Source organism: Macaca nemestrina, chromosome X (genome assembly GCF_043159975.1).
Source record: "Macaca nemestrina isolate mMacNem1 chromosome X, mMacNem.hap1, whole genome shotgun sequence".
Lineage (NCBI taxonomy): Eukaryota > Metazoa > Chordata > Mammalia > Primates > Cercopithecidae > Macaca > Macaca nemestrina.
Genome location: NC_092145.1, coordinates 45,884,463 through 45,903,838, shown reverse-complemented (window position 1 = coordinate 45,903,838; position 19,376 = coordinate 45,884,463). Strand labels below are relative to the sequence as shown.

Sequence of the window (19,376 nt, the reverse complement as noted above, 5' to 3'; positions counted from 1 at the left end):
GAAATGACATAAGAGTAATGAACTTGAGGAGAGATCAATAAAAAAATACCTAATCTGAAAAACAGAGGGAAAAAGGATAAGTGGGACAATATCAAACAGACTAACACATAAGTAACTTGAGTTCTAGAAGGATATAAAGAAAATGGGGCAAAACAATTTTTATAGAAATAGTGGTCAAAACCTTTGTGAATTTAGTAAAAGACATCAACTTAAAATTCTAAGGAGCTCATTGAACTCCAAACAGAATAAACACAAAGAAAATGCCCTACATACATCATATTCAAACTCCTACAATCCAGAGATGAGCTTAAAATCTAAGAAGTTCAGTGACCCACCAAAGAGATTAAATACAAAGAAAGCAATATCTAGACATTTAACAGTCAAAACCCTGAACTATGATAATAAACTTTTGAAAGTAGTCACAGAAAAACAGTACACACTACATACAAAGAATGAATAATGGCTGACTTCTCATCAGAAACAAAGAAATACAAAAAAAAAAAATGAAATGAAATATTTAATATGCCAAAAGAAAATAAATGCAGCTATCAACTCATAATTCTGTACCAAGCATAAGTATCATTCAAAATTGAAGACATTATCAAATAGACGAAAACAGAAAATTTGTCATCAGCAGGCCTGTAATACAAGTAATGCCTAGGGGGAGGATCTTCAGGTGGAAGAGAAAAGATGCTAAATGGTAACTTGGCTCTATTAGGAAATAATTAAAGTTATCAGAAATAGTAAATATGTTGATAAATATAACAGAATATATTTTTATTTCATTCTCTTAATTTGTATGAAATGCATATGAATGCTTAAAATAAATTTTAACACTATATTATATGGTTCACAATAAATGTAGGTATATATATGATAATAATAGAGCAAAGAATAGTAGGCTAGTAAATGGGACACTGCCGTTACAAATTTCCTATGTTTTAGGTAAAGAAGTGGAATATTAATTCTGAGTAGTTTGTGATAAATTCAAGATGCATTTAAGCAATTCCTAGAACAGTCATTAAAAAGTGCAAAAATGTATCGCTAAAATGCCAATATAGGAAACAAAATGGAATATATGAAAAACACTTTTAGCCCAAAGGAAAGCAAGGAAAGGGAAACAAAGGAACAAACAGAGACATAGATGAGTCAAATAGAGAACATATAGCAAAATAGATGATGAGAAATCCAACTATGTCAATAAGTGCCTTAAATGTAAGTAGCCTAAACATTTCAATTAGAAGACAGATTGCAGAATGGGGAGATAAAAAGAAAGAACCAAATGCCTGCTCCCTAAATAAGATGAACAGTAATCCAAAGACACAAATGCATTGAAAGAAAAAGTACAGAAAAAGTGAATCACGCAAAAACTAATCAGAAAGCTAAATTGGCTATGTTATTATTGGAGAAAATAGAAATCAAGAAAATAAGTATTATCAGACATAAAGAGGGACATTTCATAATGATAAAATAATCAAGACATAATAATAAAATGTATATGTGCAAAGATGTGCTGGATCAGAAGAAGAATATTTTGCATATTTCTTACCATCTCTGTGTTCAATGACATCACATGGGTAGTCCCAAATTAGTTACAATGGAGGTACTTACAGCACAGAAATCAGGAAATGCTCCAAATTAGGGATCTTTTTCAGAAAGCCTGTTGTTAAACATTTACTAGATGTACTTAATAATAGAACTTCAATGCACCTGAAGAAAACACTCACAGAATTAGAAAATAGGAAAATTTTATGGTAATTGATAAAACATATTGACAAAAATGTAGTAAGGATATAGAAGATCTGAATCACACTATCAACCATCTTGACCTAATTGATATTGATAGGATTCTACACCAAACAACTGTACAATGTGCATTAATTTCAAAGTATGTGGAATGTTCACCAACATAGACCACATGCTTGGCTATAGCCAATGTTTTTGATACATTTCAAGATTAAATTTGCAGATAATATTCTTTGACCACAACAGAATTAAATGAGAAATCTATTAATTGTGGTATCCAGAAGGGCCACAAATATTTGGTAATTAAGCATATATTTCAAAATAATACATGGGTCAAAAAAGAATAATGAAATTATAATTATTTCAAGCTGAAAGGTCAATGAAAATGTAACATATAAATTTTTATGGGATGCAGCTACAGCAGAGCTTAAATGTAAATATGTCATTTAAATTAAAAAGAAAGAATGTTCAAAAAATAAGAATGAATAAACCAAAAATAAGCAGAAAGAAATAACATAAGGGCAGAGATCATAAAAATAGAAAACAATCAAAATGTAGAGAAAATTAACAAAATCGAAACATTGTTCTTTAAAACAAAAGTAATAAATTTAATAAATCTCTAAGAAGACTGATCAATAAAAAAAGAAAAAGAAAAAATTATTAATATCTAGAATGAAAGATATGGTATCACTACAGATCATAGAGATATCAGTAAGGTTATAAAGGAATTTATAAACAATTTTATGCTAATAAAGTCAATAACGAATTTGACAGTTCTTGAAAAATACAACTTATTAAACTTGGCACAATATGAAATAATAATCCTAACAGCCCTATATTTAGCAAAGAAATTGAATTTGTTTTCAAAAACATCCCCACAAAGAAAATCCAAGGACCAAATGATTTTATTTGCACTCCAGCCTGGGCGACACAGCGAGACTCCGTCTCAAAAAAAAAAAAAAAAAAAAAAAAAATTTAATAATAAATAATACCAGTCTTACACAAACTCTCAGAAAAAGACAAAGACGTCCAAACTTGTTTTATGAAGCCAAACATAATGCTGACAAACATTAAAAGTATAGACTAATTCTTCTTAAAAACATAGATGCAAAAATTCTTTTAAAAGATTAGCAAATATCGTCTACCAATATATTAAAAAGAAAATCTATCGTGACCAAGTGGAATTCATCCTGGGAATATTAAAATGTGCTTAATATTTCTTTTAAAAATGATGTAATTCACCACGTTAACAGAATGAAAGAGCAAAACCATAGAATAATTGCAATAGGTAGCAATATAAATATAAAACCTCTTTATGATTAAAAGAATCACAGAAATGCAGAAATGTGAAAAACTTTCAGGTAACATCAAACCTAAAAATAAAACATTGATTCCTTTTCCTCTAAGGCCAGGAACAAGGCAAAGATGTCTGCTGTTACCATTTCTACTCAACTTGTATAATAGTATCAAAACTTTAATAAGAAAAAAGTAAAGAAAACTTAAATAAATGGTGACATATACCCCAATAATGGACTGAAAGACTCAGTATTGTTAAGACATCCATTTTGCCTAAATGTCTCTATAAATTCATTGCAATCCCCATCAAAACTTACAGAAAGCCTTGTGGAAGTAATAGACAGGCTGATTTCAAAATTTATTTTAAATTTAAAGAATTTACAATGTCCAAAACAATCTTGAAAAAAAAAAGTTAGAGGCTTACACCACTTGACTTTAGGAGGTACTCTATAGTTATGATAACCAAGGGAGTGTGATATTGGCATTATGGTTACACTAATGAGTGAAGGAAACAGAACAGAGACTCCAAAAATATATGCACACATACATAGTCAGTTAATTTTTCTCCAAGTTACAACATTAATTCAATGGAAAGCTTTTTAAAAACAATTGTTACTGGAACCCTGGGTATCTATATGCAAAAACTGAACCTTAATCATTGTCTCAGTCTGTACACAAAAAGTAATTCAAAATGGATCATAGGCTTAAACCCAGAATCTTGGACTGGGGGGAGGGAGAGAGACAGAGAGAGAGAGAAGAAAAGAAAGAAAGAGAGAGAGAGAGAGAGAGAGCAGAGAGAGAGAGAGAGAGAGAGAGAGGAAAGAAAGAAAGAAAGAAAAAGAAAAAGAAAGAAAGAAAGAAAGAAAGAAAGAAAGAAAGAAAGAAAGAAAGAAAGAAAGAAAGAAAGAAAGAAAGAAAGAAAGAAAGAAAGAAAGAAAGAAAGAAAGAAAGGAAAGAAAGAAAGAAAGAAAGGAGGGAGGGAGGGAGGGAGGGAAGGAAGGGAGAGAGGGAGAGAGAGAAAGAGAGAAAGAGAGAGAAAGAGAGAAAGAGAGAGAAAGAGAGAAAGAGCGAAAGAAAGAAAAGAGAAAGAAAGAAAGAAAGAAAGAAAGAAAGAAAGAAAGAAAGAAAGAAAGAAAGAAAGAAAGAAAGAAAGAAAGAAAGAAAGAAAGAAAGAAGAAAGAAAGACAAAGACAAAGAGAAAGAAAGTAGGAGGGACAAAGGGGGAGGACAAAGGGAGAAGAAGGGGGAAAGGGAGGGGAGTTGGAGGGGAAAATAAAATGATAAATTGGACAATTGGACTTCCTTAAAACTAAAAATGTTGCTCAACAGAAGACATCATAGACAAGCCACAAATTGAGAAAAATAATTACAAAATAAATAGTTCAGCAAAGGCTATTCAGGATATATAAAGAATGTCTGTAATTTAAAAATAAAAATACAAAAAATTCCCAATGTTTAAGAATGGGCAAAAACTTGAAAAGGCTCTTCACACAAGAAGATATACAAGTGAATTGTAAACACGTTAAAAGGGTGCTCAACAATTTTAGTCATCAAGAAAATGCAAATTAGAGTATAAGATACCATTTCATACACACTAGAAAGGCAAATATCAAAAAGACAAATGTTATTAAGAATTTAGAGCAACTGGAACATTTCCGATGGGAACGTAAAATGCCAAAACCAATCGGTTTTGGAGAACAGTTTGGATGTTTCATATAAAGCTACACATACAACTACTCTATGACCCAGTTCTATTCCTATGTATCTACTCAAGAGAAGTGAAAATATATGTTCACAAAAGACATATATAAAAATCTTTATAGTTTTCTATGAAAAGATGGCCACCACCACTAATTAATAGAGAAATGCAAATCAAAACCTCTGGGAGATATCACCTTAACCCCATTATGATGGCTACAGAAAATAAGTGTTGGCAAAGATGTGGAGAAATTGGAACACTTGTGCACTGTTGATGGGGTTGTAAAATGGTGCAACTGCTATGGAAAACAGTATGAAAGTTTATTAAAAATATTAAAAATAGAACCATCACATTAGCCAGCAATCTTACTTCCAGATATATGTACAAAAGGATTGATAGCACAGTCTCAAAGAAGAAGTATTTCTACAACCATGTTCCTAGCAGCACTATTCACGTTAGCCAAGAGGTGGATGTAACCCAAACATTTAACAATAAACAAATGCATAACATACAATGGACTATTACTCAGTCTTAAAAAAGAAGGAAATCCTGTCACATGCTACAACATGAATGAACCTTGAGGACATTATGCCAAGTGAAATAAGACAGTCACAAAAACATAAATACTATATGATTATACTTACATGAGATATCTAAAGTAGTGAAACTCATAGGAACAGAAAGAGTGGTAGTTACCAGGGGCTGTTGGAAATAGAAATGGGGATATTTTCAAGATCAGATTTGCAAGATGAAAAAGCTTAAGATTTGCAAGATGAAAAAGTTCTGGAGATATGTTTCACAACAATGTGAATATGCTTAACACTACTGAATTGTATACTTAAAAATGGTTAAGATGGTAAATTTTATGTTATGTGATTTTTTTACCATAACGAAAAATGTTTATAGTTGCCTCATTCATAAAATCGTCAAAAAAACTCTTCTGGTGCTGACGAGTTGATGGGTGCAGCACAGCAACATGGCACAAGTATACATATGTAACAAACCTGCACGTTATGCACATGTACCCTAGAACTTAAAGTATAATAATAATAAAAAATAAAAAAATAAAATAAAATAAAAAAATAAAAAAATAAAAAAATTAGAATCAAGCCAAATGTTCAACAGGAGAATGATAAAGAAATTGTGATATAGTCATAAAACGAACTACTACTGGCAATTTAAAAAGTGACCTACAGGTATATGCAAAATCATAAGTTAATCTTAAAAAGCATTGTGCTAACAGAAAGAAGGCAGGCACAAGATACTGTATCATTCCATTTACATAAAATCAAAGAACAGAAAAAAAATATTAATTTATTTTAATAGACATCAGAATAGTGATTGCCTATGGGATAGGAGAAATTACTGAAAAGGAGGACAAATGAACTTTCTGGTGTAATGAACATATTAGTAACTTTTTCGGAGAATGGTTACATAGATACACGCAATTGTCAAAATTCATTGAACAGAACATCTAGCATGTATACATTTTATTTTATATTACACCTGAATAGAAAACATATTTTATAAACACAATGAAACATTATGCTAAGTGAAATGAGTGAGTCACAAAATGACAAATACTGTATGATTCTACTTATACAGGATATACAAAGTAGTGAAAATTCATAGGAAAAGAAAATAGAATGGTGTTTACCAGGAACTTCAGGAAGGAGGAAATGGAGAGTTGTTTAATGAGTACAGAGTTTCAGTTTTTCAAGGTGAAAAAGTTCCAGAGATGTGTTGTACAACAATGTGAATATACTTAACACTACTTAACTGTACACTTTAAGGTGGTAAATTTTATGTCTTTTTAGCACAATTAAAAATAAAAAACACTATGAGAGAACCTCATCAACTCACTAGAATGACTAAAATTAAATTGACAACATCAAATATTGGCAATGATGTAGATCAAAGGGAATTCTCATAACTTGTGTGCAGGAAAGTAAAATGAGAAAATATTTCACAGGGTGTTATAGAGTTAAGTGTACACTACTCTTTAACCTAGAAATTCCCTTCCTGGTATTTCTAGGAGAAATTCTTGAGAGAAATTCAAATATGTGTCCATAAAAAGACTGGTTCAAGAATATCCATTGCACTTATATAGACAATAGCCAAAATTGCAATCAACCCAAATGTCCATCAGCGGTAAAATGGATAATTAAATTGTGCTATATGCAATGGAATACTACTTAGCAATAAAAAGGAACAAGCTACTTATACATGGATGAATATCACAATCTTTCTGTTGTCTGTTTCCACTTATATGATGTTTTAGAACAAGCAAAATTAATGCAAGTTAAACAAACAAACAGAAAAACAGAACTGTGGTTGCCTCTGGTTTTCGGTGAACACAAATTTACTAAGGGACACAAGTGAAATTCTGGAGAGAAGGGAATGTTTTATATCAGGGGTCAGCAATCTTTTTCTATAAAACTACAGATAATAGATAACTTGGGCTTCGCAGATAATACATGGTTTCTGTTGTTTTATTTTTTCATAACCCTTTTTAAAATGTAGAAAATATTCTTTGCTTCCAGACTGTAAAAACAGGCTATGGGCCATAATTTGCTAATCCCTACTTTATATCATGATAGAAGTCTAGATTGTATGGGTATGTCATTTTATCAAAATTATAGAGAAATGATATGGGCATTTCAATGTGTGTAACTGCACCTAAAAATACAGAATTGAAAATTAATAATAACTACCACAAAATTAGGGATGTGAGAAATGGGTGAAGGTATAGATGAAAAAATATAGGATAATGATGATTGTTGAAGGTGAGTTTTGTACACATAAATGTTATACTATTTTGTTTATTTTGCATATGTTTCTTCCTTTCCTTTTTTTTTTTTTTTTTTTTTTTTTTTTTTTTTTTTTGGTAGCAATGGGGTCTCTTTATGTTGCCCAAGCTGGTCTTGAACTCCTAGGCTCAAGCTATCATCCTTCCTCAGTCTCCCAAAGTGCTGGGATTACAAAAAGTGGGTTTTTTTCAAAAAAGAAAAAAAGAAAAATTTCTGGATTGTAGCTGAAGCAGTGCTTAGAGGAGATTTTCTAGCTGTAGGTGACTAAATTAGAAAATAAGAAAGGTTAAAATCAACCATCAAAGCTTCCAACTCAGAAACCTAGTAAAAGAGCAACAAATTAAATACAAAGTAAGTAGAAGGAAGGAAAAAAAAAGATAAGAATATAAAAAAAAAATAAGAAGAATATAAATCAATGGGACAGAAAGCAGGCATACAATAGTGAACAATCAACAAAGTTCAAAGTTGATATTTGGAAAATATGAATAGAATTAATATCCTCTAGCAATGCTGATTAAGAAAAAAACATAAATTATCAGTATCAGGAATGAAACGGAGAACATCGTTACAGATCCTAAGGATATCTAAAAGATAGCTTGAGCATATTATATATACAACTTTGTGCCAATACGTTTGATAACGTATATGAAATGAACAACTTCCTTTAAAGCCATAACTTACCAAAACTGGCACAAGAAGAAATAGAAAGTTTGAATAGTCCAATATCTATTAAAGAAGTTGAATCTATAATTTGAAATCTCCACACAAAGGAAAGAACAATAGGAATCTACTAAAGAGATTTAAGCAGTGATAAAATCGGACTCAATTTTGAAAAGAGTAGTTTGCAATGTGAAGAATGGATTTGAGAGTGGATGTGATTAGAATAGTTAAAAGACAGTTGCAAGGTGCCAGGGGTTAGGGGCAGACAGGTGTGAACAGGTGGAGCACAGAGGATTTTTAGGGGACTGAAACTATTCTGTATGTTGCTATAATGGTGAATACATGCCATTATACATTTGTCAAAATTCGCAAGATATATAACACCAAGAGTTTACCCCAATGTAAACTATGGACTTTGGGTAATAATGATGTGTCAGTGTAAGTTCATGATTATAATCAATCAGCCAGCCTGTTAATAGTTGGGGAGGCTGTGCATGGGTGGGGACAGGAGATAGATGGGAACTCTCTGTGCTTTCTGCTCAATTTCCTGTGAACCCAAAACAGTTCCAAAAAATTAAGTCTAGATGTTGGAGTGGATGCAGTGAACAGAGAACACTTTTTTTTTTTTTTTTTTTTTTTTTTGAGATGGAGTTTCAGTCTTGTCACCCAGGCTGGAGTTCAATGGCATGATTTTGGCTCACTGCAACCTCTATCACCCGTGTTCAAGCAATTCTCCTGCCTCAGCCTCCAGAGTAGCTGGGATTACAGGCGCCCACCACCACGCTCAGCTAATTTTTGTATTTTTAGTAGAGACAGGGTTTCACCATGTTGGTCAGGCTGGTCTCGAACTCCTGACCTCAGGTGATCCACCTGCCCCGGGCTCCCAAAGTGCTGGGATTACAGGCATGAGCCACCATGCCCAGCCGAACAGGGAACACTTCTACACTGCTAGTGGGAATGTAAACTACTACAACCACTATGGAAAACAGTATGGAGATTTTTTTTTCTTTCTTTTTTTTTTTTTTTTTTTTTTTTGAGATGGAGTCTCACTCTGTCGCCCAGGCTGGAGTGCAGTGGCGTGATCTCGGCTCACTGCACCTCCCAGGTTCATGCCATTCTCCTGCCTCAGCCTCCTGAGTAGCCGGGACCACAGGTGTCCACCACTACGCCTGGCTAAGTTTTTGTATTTTTAGTAAAGACGGGGTTTCACCATGTTAGCCAGGATGGTCTCGATCTCCTGACCTCGTGATCCACCCGCCTCGGCCTCCCATTAGCCACCGTGCCCGGCCAACAGTGCAGAAATTTCTTAAAGAACTAAGAGTAGAACTACCATTTGATTCAGTTTTCAATCCCACTACTGGATATCTACCCAGAGGAAAAGAAGTCATTATGTGAAAAAGATACTTGTACACGTATGTTTATAGCAGCACAATTTGCAATTGCAAAAATATGGAACCAGCCCAAATGCCCGTCAGTCAACGAGTGGATAAAGAAATTATTTTGTGTGTGTGTGTGTGTGTGTGTATGATATAGATGTGTATATATCTATTGGTATATACGTGTATATATATCACATCATATATACATATATTTATATATATGATGGAATACTACCCAGCCATAAAGAGGAATGAATTAATGGCATTTGCAGCAACCTGGATGGAACTAGAGACTATTAATTCTAAGTGAAGTAGCTTAGGAATGCAAAACCAAACATCGTATGTTCTCACTCATAAGTGGGAGCTAAGTTATGAGCATGCAAAGACATAAGAATGATACAAAGGACTTTGGGGATTAGGGGGAAAGGGTGGGAGGGGGGCGAGAGATAAATGACTACAAATTGAGTTCAGTGTATACTGCTTAGGTGATGGGTGCACCAAAATCTCACAAATTGCCACTAAAGAACTTATTCATGTAACCAACTACCACCTGTTCCCCCCAAAAAACTATGGAAATAATTTTTTTAAGAAATTAAGTCTATGAAAAGAAAAAAAGACAATCTTAGTAGCTCTAGTGGGAGATGATGGTAGCTTGGACCAGGATAGCAAGAGTAAAAATCGAGAAAGAGAAGGACATTGGAGCTTCAAGGAAAATGGAGAAGCTTTGATGTATGGGTTGTAGGAAGTGAATTAACCAATAAAGTATAATGGAATTATGAGGTAGTAGTAAGGGACATTTAAATATAAGAAACCATGAATTTATAGTGGAAACAATATACTTTGTTGCATAACTTTCTGCTATAATATTTGACTGTTTAAGTGCAAGCACAAATAAAGTTAAGAGTTGGGATCATATAGAACTAGAGTTTTGCAAGTGGGTCTGACCAAAAAAACAGAAATATTAATAAGAGCATGTTCAAATGATGGATTATAGAATCCGAATTGGACAATAAAGTAAATAAAACAAGGGCTTGTGAGTTTGGAGAAAGCAGAGGTCAGTAGAGTGGAAGACCTGATATAGTCAAATATAGGAACAGTTGGGATAAAAGGAGGTTATAATCAGAGAGTGTGATGAATTCATAATTTGGGAGGTGAAGCTTTTTGTTTGTTTGTTTTTGGTTTTTTTGGTTTTTTTGTTGTTTTTTTTTTTGAGACGGAGTCTAGCTCTGTCGCCCAGGCTGGAGTGCAGTGGTGTGATCTCGGCTCACTGCAAGCTCTGCCTCCCGGGTTCACGCCATTCTTCTATCTCAGCCTCCTGAGTAGCTGGGACTACAGGCAGCCACCACTACAACCAGCTAATTTTTTTATATTATTAGTAGAGACAGGGTTTCACCGTGTTAGCTAGGATGGTCTTGACCTCCTGACATCGTGATCCGCCCACCTCGGCCTCCCAAAGTCCTGGGATTACAGGCGTGAGCTACTGTGCCCGGCCAGGTGAAGCATTTTCAGTAGCAGTTATAGAAGATGGAAAAGCAGAAGGTATTAATATAATGGTAGCAGTGTTTGACCAAAGCAGAATGGAAGAGAAGATTATTAGGACGATATGACAAAGAATGAAATAGTCAAGATATATAGTTGTCCACAGTCCATGTCCAATTGATGTCACCAGCATAACAGCAGGTCTTGGAGTAGAGAGGAGGACCATGATCCATATCCCAAAATATTCAATAAATTAGGGGTAGTGAATATGGAGAGTAGATGGAAGTAACAGGAGGTGTAGAAGATGCTAAAACAGAGAGTGGCATTAGCCTCAAAAGCTTGTGAGTGTGTTTAACAAAGGCAAGAGAATCATCGTTTGGGAAGCATCATCAGTAATCAAGGGATACAATTTCACCACATGATCATGATCCTGAGGTACTGAGGCATAATAACAGCCACCACTGGAGAAGAAGTGGCTATGGGGAAGATAATATTCTCAATAGAGGCTCTAGAATGGCCCCAAATATTTTTTCACAAAGTAAACACTTTGTTTCACAGCAACTGCAGTTTACTCCTCTTCGCATTTCTTAAAGAAAGAGATAATCTCTAACAACTGAGAATTTCCTTTAAAGAACTCCAGGATACTTTCCATTTGCCTTTAGAAGAGTACAGGGAACATGCCAATCAGTTCCACATTATGGGGAAGAACATGAGACTAAGAGATACAGCCTAATTTTTCTGCACACAATTTTGCAGAAGTTGTGATCTTAAAAGATGTTGAAAAGTATCAGCTCTGTGGCCTTCTGACTCTAGCTGCTTGTTTTTCAAGGACATCCATCCCATTGTGCACTGCTCCTTTCTATATCTGGCTCAGAAAGGTCTGCTTTCCATCTGGATCCTGGTACCCAGCCCTAACGTTATAAAGGTCATGAATACATATAAGTAGTCAAGGCAGTGCTGGACTCACAGTGACAGTATGATCAGATACGTATAAATAGTCAAGGCAGTGCTGGACTCACAGTGACAGTATGATCAGATCCACCTCCAGCTTCAAAAAAGCATTCAACTAAAAAGCATTAAAGCACGCCTACATGGTAAATTGGTAAATTCTAGAAAATCCTGGCTTTCTCTCTAAGTTTGAGTTATACTCTATACCTGACATGGCAACACAAGTCAGTGAAGGGAACGCATAAAGAGATGTCATGAGGATAATGGGAGGGCAATTCTTCACTGTCGGAGAAGGAAATTACAAATATGGAAAAGTAAAAAATAAAATAAAATAAAACAGAATTAACCCTGTGGCAGTGGATTAGAATTAGAGAGTTTAGTATGAATTTATGGTTTTAGATAGATTTATTGATATGAATATTATAGATACTAATTGAATAAAATAAAAACCCATATGTGCACACTGATATAAATAAATGAATGAATAAATAAATGAGGAAGAAGAGAAGCTTCTTTCTTATAATAAAATGTCAACCAGTAAATGTAGAAACAATGATGGAATACGACATTTATCAATGGATGTCAAAATTATTGGGTAAAACTTTGATGAAGAACAGGATATTTACATAAAGTATCTCTCCCAATATTATATATTAATTACAATAAGATAAAAGCAGTTACTCTCCAGTGGAGGAACTTGGCAGACAGCACCTAAATTAAGTAATCAGGTTAACATCACTAATAATGGGATGATCAACATCATCCTCATAAAGTGCCTCCTGATAAAGTGCACTGAAAAAGACACGTAACTTCTGTAGTATTCTGGCTGAAGATGCATAGTTTAAATGAATCTTGAGGAACCCAGGCAAACTCAAATTGAGGGACAGTCCATGAAATAATTGATCTGAATTCAGTAAAAATATAAAGATGAAGAAAAACAAAGAAAATCTGAGAAACTGTTACAGATTAAAAGCAACTAAAAAGATATGACAGCCAACTAAATGTGTGAGTCTGGATTAGAAACTGATCTGTGGGAATATTAGCTGTATTGTATAAGACCATTAGTAAAATTAGAATATGGGAAGTAGTTTAGATAATAGTATTGTAGCAATGTTAAATTTTCTGATTTTGATCATTATACTGTAGTGTTTTTAGGAAGTACACACTGAAGTGTTTAGAGATAAAAGGGCATAGGGTCTACAACTTACTCTCAAATGGCTCAGAAAAATAATGTACATAAATATATAAGTAGATAATAAAAAGCAACTAGGCAAAATGTAAATAATTGCTGAATCTTTGAATTATTCTTGAAGCTTTTTGTAGGTTTGAAATTATGTCAAAATTAAAAGCTACCCCAAAAAAGATGTCATGGACACACTCTACCTTGAGTCAATACTTCTAGTGTATCAGCTGTCAGGTTTGGCCTGTTTTGGCTCCATAATTTGGACCTAGATTTCTGTTTAGCATCCTGGATTATCAAACCAGTGTAGAATTGTCTATTTTAGTTCTGACCTTGATCCCCCTTTTGGACTCATGTCTCATTATCTTGCCTTCATCTCCGGGCATTACAATCACGTGTAAGAAAAATACCAAATTGGCCGGGCATGATGGCTCACGCCTGTAATCCAAGCACTTTGTGAGGCCGAGGCGGGAGGATCACCTGAGGTCAGGAGTTCCAGACCAGCCTGACCGACATGGTGAAACCCTGTCTCTACTAAAAATATAAAATATTAGCCAGGCGTGGTGGTGGGTGCCTGTAATCCCAGCTACTCAGGAGTCTGAGTACTCAACTACTCAGGAGAATCCCAGCTACTCAGGAGAATCGCCTTGAACCTGGGAGGCAGAGGTTGCAGTGAGCTGAGATCGTGCCATTGCACTCCAGCCTGGGCAACAGGAGCAAAACTCCATCTCAGAAAAAAAAAGAAAAATACCAAATCATAACATCTCATCCTAACCTCTAGGACATGTCCTATCTTCCACAGGCCACATATCTTCCATTTCCTTTGTTTTCTCACTTGTTCAGTGCTCTGGAAGTAGTAGTCGCCTCATTCAGATTTGTTGGAATGATTTGAAATGGCCCGCTTCATAAATGTACAGCAATCTGTGATTGCCTTTTAAAATCCCACTTTCAAGAACCTGAAGGAACCCAAAATAGTATTCATAAGTCTTGTATGGACTCAGTCCAAGGAGGAGCCAAGATTTTAAAATGGCTTAGGAAGGATCATCAGTATCCTTGCCTTATCTACAGGCTGCTTTCTTAAGCAAGCCATCCAAGGTCTCCTTGAACATAATTAGTGGGATTAGGGAAATAACCACTTTTCAAATAGAAATTACCAAGTGACTGGAAAATGAAGATTTGGAATGATTATGGGATATTTACTTGATAATAATCCTAATAGTTACCACTTGATAAAGAAGCTATGCGCCAGGAAATGCACAAGATGCTTTACGTGTATTGTCTCTTTAAATCCTCATCCAACCTAAAGGGTAGACATTAATATAACCCTTTTATAAATAAGGAAACTAAGGCTTAGGGAGTTTAGATGACTTGCCCAAGTTAATACAGCTCTTACATGGTAGAGCTGAGATTTGAGTGCTTCATGTCTCTTTGACTCCAGAGCACATATCTTTGCCATTGCATAAGATGATCATGCCAACCCAGTAGCAACCCTGCAGTTTCCCTGAACTGATTTGTTAAGGGGTCTTCCTAAACAGCTCTGATGTTAGTTACTTTGGAGAACAGATTTATTTTAGTGGGAATTTACATAAATGAAGGTTTCTCATACCATTTCGAACACATCACTTGCTCTTGACTTGATGGACTTAACGTCTCCAAAATCTCCATGGGGGAGCTTTTTCAGCCACACCCAATCACCCTAGAAAGAAAAGGAGGAGAATGAATAGTGGTTAAACTTAGTTCCCAGCAGTTTTAGAAAAATGTCCCTTCCACATAAAGGGTTTATAGCTATACCAGCAATCCAAATAGACATTTTCCTTCTCTCCCACCCTCCACCTCACAGACATTCTGTATTCTGAGCTGAAATGAAGTCATTCACAGAAGTTAAACTTAAAAATTACAGTTTCTCAAGACAGGGAAACAATTGCAGGTATGTAGACTCCAGAAAAGGAATGATACCACTCTTTGCAAAGCCTTTCTTAACTAACTGTAGGAAGTGCTAGGTCATTTCACTTTTTCATAGCTAAGTGATGTAGCACCAGGTTCCCCGTGATTAATGGTGATGGTTAGTGGTTGCAATTCCCACTGCCTTGAGGCGTCTGTGGAGGGAAACGTAGGGTGGGAGATGTAGTGTAGCAAATGTTTCCTGCATTTACCTTGATCCATTTTTCTCTTGTGGGACAGGCCATTTGTGTGTGTGGGGGGGGGGGGGTTGTCTTATGCTTTAGTCATAATCCAATTGGCTTAAATCTAGATTAAACATTTCTTATTTGAATGCTCAATGTACTACCATAGTAATGTGAGTAATCTAGAGTCTTCCAAAAGTCTGTTTCTGACTTATTAAGTAAAAAACTGCTATTTTAAGGCTTCTGTCAAGTTAAAAACAACAATTATTTTATTGTTTTCACTTCAACACCAGCGCCTGATAATTTTTTTCTATGTGCATAGCCTCAAGGATTCATCAGTCATAAAGCCCTATTTAGTTTCCATCCAACCCAAATTTAAAAAAATACAAATATAGATTCTTTCTTCTCCATAATAGTAATAATGCCTTACATTTGCTCAATTCTCTCTACTCTTCAAAGTGATTTCACATCCATTACCTATAGCCTGGAGATTCCATTTCGGGCTGCACCAACTTGTCATCAAGTAGAGATAATAAAGCAGAGAGCTCTGTGCAGTCAAATTCCAAAAATAAAAGAGTGTAACCAAGCCGGGTGCACGCCTGTAATCCTAGCACTTTGGGAAGCCAAGGCGGGCACATCACGAGGTCAGGAGATCGAGACCATCCTGGCTAACACAGTGAAACCCCATCTCTACTAAAAATACAAAAAATTATCTGGGCGTGGTGGCGGGCGCCTTAGTCCCAGCTACTCAGGAGGCTGAGGCAGGAGAGTGGCGTGAACCTGGGAGGCAGAGCTTGCAGTGAGTGGACATGGCGCCACTGCACTCCAGCCTGGGCAACAGAGCAAGACTCTGTCTTTAAAAAAAAAAAAAAAAAACAGTGTAACCACTCTCTTATCAAGGAATATATCTGGCTATGGCAGTGCATCTGGAAACCTGCCAGAGGCAAAGGCTAATGGAAGCTGCAGGCTTCTGAGTTAGTTGCCAGCACTTTGTATTATCATTTACTACCCAAGGAGCTCAAAGCCCTTTAACTAAGAAATAGCCCTCCGAGACCTTCAGCAGCTGGAAAAAACGAACAAACAAACAAACAAAACCCAACAAATGCACTGGCCAGGCTCAGTTCCCAGAGAGTTCAGAAGGGTAGTCCTGGATCAGTGCCTGCCTGCAGCAGAATGGTCAAAGCATTCGATCCACTAAATCTCCAAGTGTGGTCCCTGGACCAGCTGCATTAGCATCACCTGTAAACTGGTTAGAAAGGCCAGTTCTCAAGCCCCACCCAACACTTAACGAAATCAGAAATTGTAGGGTGAGGTCCAGCAATCTGTGTTTTAACAAGTCCTCCACGCGACTCTAACACAGGTGAAAGTTTTTGATCCACCATCCCAGCCTTTGCCTTTTCCTCATATTTATGAACTCTCCTCACTCATACTCTCTTCATTTACCTCTTACTAAGTTTCTTTCATCAAAATCTGCTCTCAGTCAGGGATCTAAAACTCATTCACAGAAGTCAGGAGGGCCTGACACAAGCTTGAAGTTTTACCCTTCAGAGAACTTTGCCCTTTAGAGGGACCAAAGGCTAAACATTAAGCTGAAAGAATAAAACTCTGTAACTGAAAATTCATGGAATCAACCAACGTGTGGGAAAGACTAGTGAACAAAAAAGCCTTCCCGGCACCTTTGCAGTTATGTTACTGAGCCCACAGGCACTTTTGTGCTAGTTAGAAAGGGTATTTTCTCTCAAATTTAAAAAATCTTAACTTTGTGAGTATATTATCATACAGCCTGTGGCAGCCCTGTGATGTTAGGCAGCACACCCTGGCTGTATACATACACATACCATACTCTCATTTATGGACACATCCCCCAGACACCAGAGAGCACATTCCACTAGCAGCATGGATGCTCTGCACATCACCAAATTCTATCTGCCCAGTGAGGCCTCTTTGTCAGCTTTGCAGTCAGGCATTAGGAGTTGGGGTGAGAAGTCAAAATTGGTCCTCTGAGAATATTAGGCAGGAGAGAAAAGCAACCTCAAGAAACTTCTGGAAAATAGTCAAGATAGTACATACCCAGCTACACATGAGTTTACCAGTGACTGTGTATGTGCATAGCTGGGAGTGCCAGTATAGATGTAGATGTGAGAAGGCTCTTCTACCACCTCATTCCAGAACTAGGCTGGGAAGCCAGAATCTCTGTGCCCACTTTGGTACCACTCACACATAAGTTGGCATATGTTACAATGTGAATATTACCCTCTTAGATGTAGTTCCCTTTTGCAGAGCACAACCTGAACATCAGTACTCACAGTCCTGACTCTGCCTCACACCTGGTACCCCATACCTTCTTCCTAGAGCCAGCCCTATTGCAAACATGGGCTAACCTTCTGTCTGGCTTATTAACTGCCACCAGCAGCTAAGCAGAGCTTTTTCCTGCCAAATCAACAAATATGAGAGCTGGAAAGGGTCATAGGTATCCCTAACACAATCCCTTCATATTTTGATAAAGAAACTGAAAACTTAAGAGATTAAGTGATTATCCCAAGGTCAGAAAACTAGGTAGTAACAGAGCCACAGTTGACCCAAGGTCTTCCATCTCCTACTTTGTTGCTCTTTCCTCTCGTTGGGGTTTCTTTAGTTTGGGAGATTTTTGTGTGTTTGTTTTAAGATTTAAATAATTCTCACAAAGTTTGTAAGCAAATTTTTGAGTCTGTCTGCATTCTACTTCATGAATAATGAGGAAAAGGGAGGAAATGGGCAAGTTTTATCTTCACCACACATGCACTATTTGTTTTGTTTTTTTCTTCTAAGAGAGAATGATAAAATACTTCACTCATCACTCACTTTTTAATTAAGAGCAAGAAACATCAAACTCTATTCACTTAACTTTTTAGAAGTAATTTAATGTCCATCAGTTTTGAACAAAAGCCATGGTGTATTAATAAGGGGAAAGAGCACTAGATCCTAGACCTGGCTCTGCTTCAAACTCAAGGGTGGCCTTAGAACAGCCACTCAATCTGCCTGAGCCTCAGTTTCCTCACTGACAAAGCTGGACTTATTAGATGATTCCTTAGGGCTTACTAGATGATTTCTGGACTTACTAGATGATTTTTTTTAGCTCTGATGATCTGCGATTCTGTGATAAGAAAGAAAAGATGGTTGGTGGAAGGGAGGGGGCAGGGAGAGAGTTACAAGGGATATAGAAGGTGAGAAGACAGAAAAAATGCTCTGAGAAAGAGAGATGAATGGAGAGAAAGAAAGATGAGACAAAGAGGAAAACACGGGGAGAAGCAAAGAGGAAAAAGTAGTCAGAAAATGAAGAGGGAAGATGAATTCAGTGGGTTCTCTCTGAATGTGTCAGGGTTACACTGCTGCCCACCACACCTCGTCTCACCCAGACTGTAACTATTAGAGCAGATCATGACATGTCCCCACTGCATCTGCTATTCACAGCTCTTTCTGCCTGGAAGTCAGCTCATCTGGCTTTCCTTTCACATTTCAAAGGCTATCTGTGAAATGAGGGCTGATTTTCCCACACAATTCCAAAGGTTATGCATCTGTGTGTAAAATAAAGTGTGAATTTGTGAGTGTAGTACAATGTGATAGCATGTCCTAGGGAAACCTGTCTTTTGCTATTAGATATCTGCTACTCCAGGCACCTTATCTGGAAATTCCAGGTCTTCCAATGACAATTCTTATGAAAATCTGATTTATTTTAAACAGAAACTAGACAATGAGTCTTCTTTAAAACATTCCTAATAGAATACTGTTTCAGAAGACACACTACGTCTTTGTTTCATCTGTTAATTCTATTGGCTTATGTCCCCTCTTTGAGTCCTCTTTAACCTCTTTAGTCAGTCCTCTTTAGTCAGGGCAGTTTTCTAGCCTCAGCTGCCTTCCTTCACACTGTGCCATCAGCCTAATATTGACTTCACCGTGTAGGTATTATTCTCATAATACCCTCCTTTTGTAAAAATAAAGTCCCCATTTGGCCTACACCATTTAAAAATACTCATGATCTGACTGACCAATAGTCATTCTTAGCTCTCTGCCTCCTTC

At 36.2% G+C, this 19,376-nt stretch overlaps 1 protein-coding gene across 2 annotated transcripts in view; it reads right to left on the bottom strand.

The window, feature by feature from the left end:
* The window catches only part of LOC105490463 (guanylate cyclase 2F, retinal), a 107,238-nt gene that overhangs the window by 44,944 nt on the left and 42,918 nt on the right, over window positions 1–19,376 (bottom strand). For both annotated transcript variants that reach the window (XM_011756108.2, XM_071088520.1), the window contains one exon: window positions 14,804–14,893. In XM_011756108.2, the coding sequence (XP_011754410.2) occupies window positions 14,804–14,893 (90 nt within the window). The remainder of the gene's footprint in view (window positions 1–14,803; window positions 14,894–19,376) is intronic.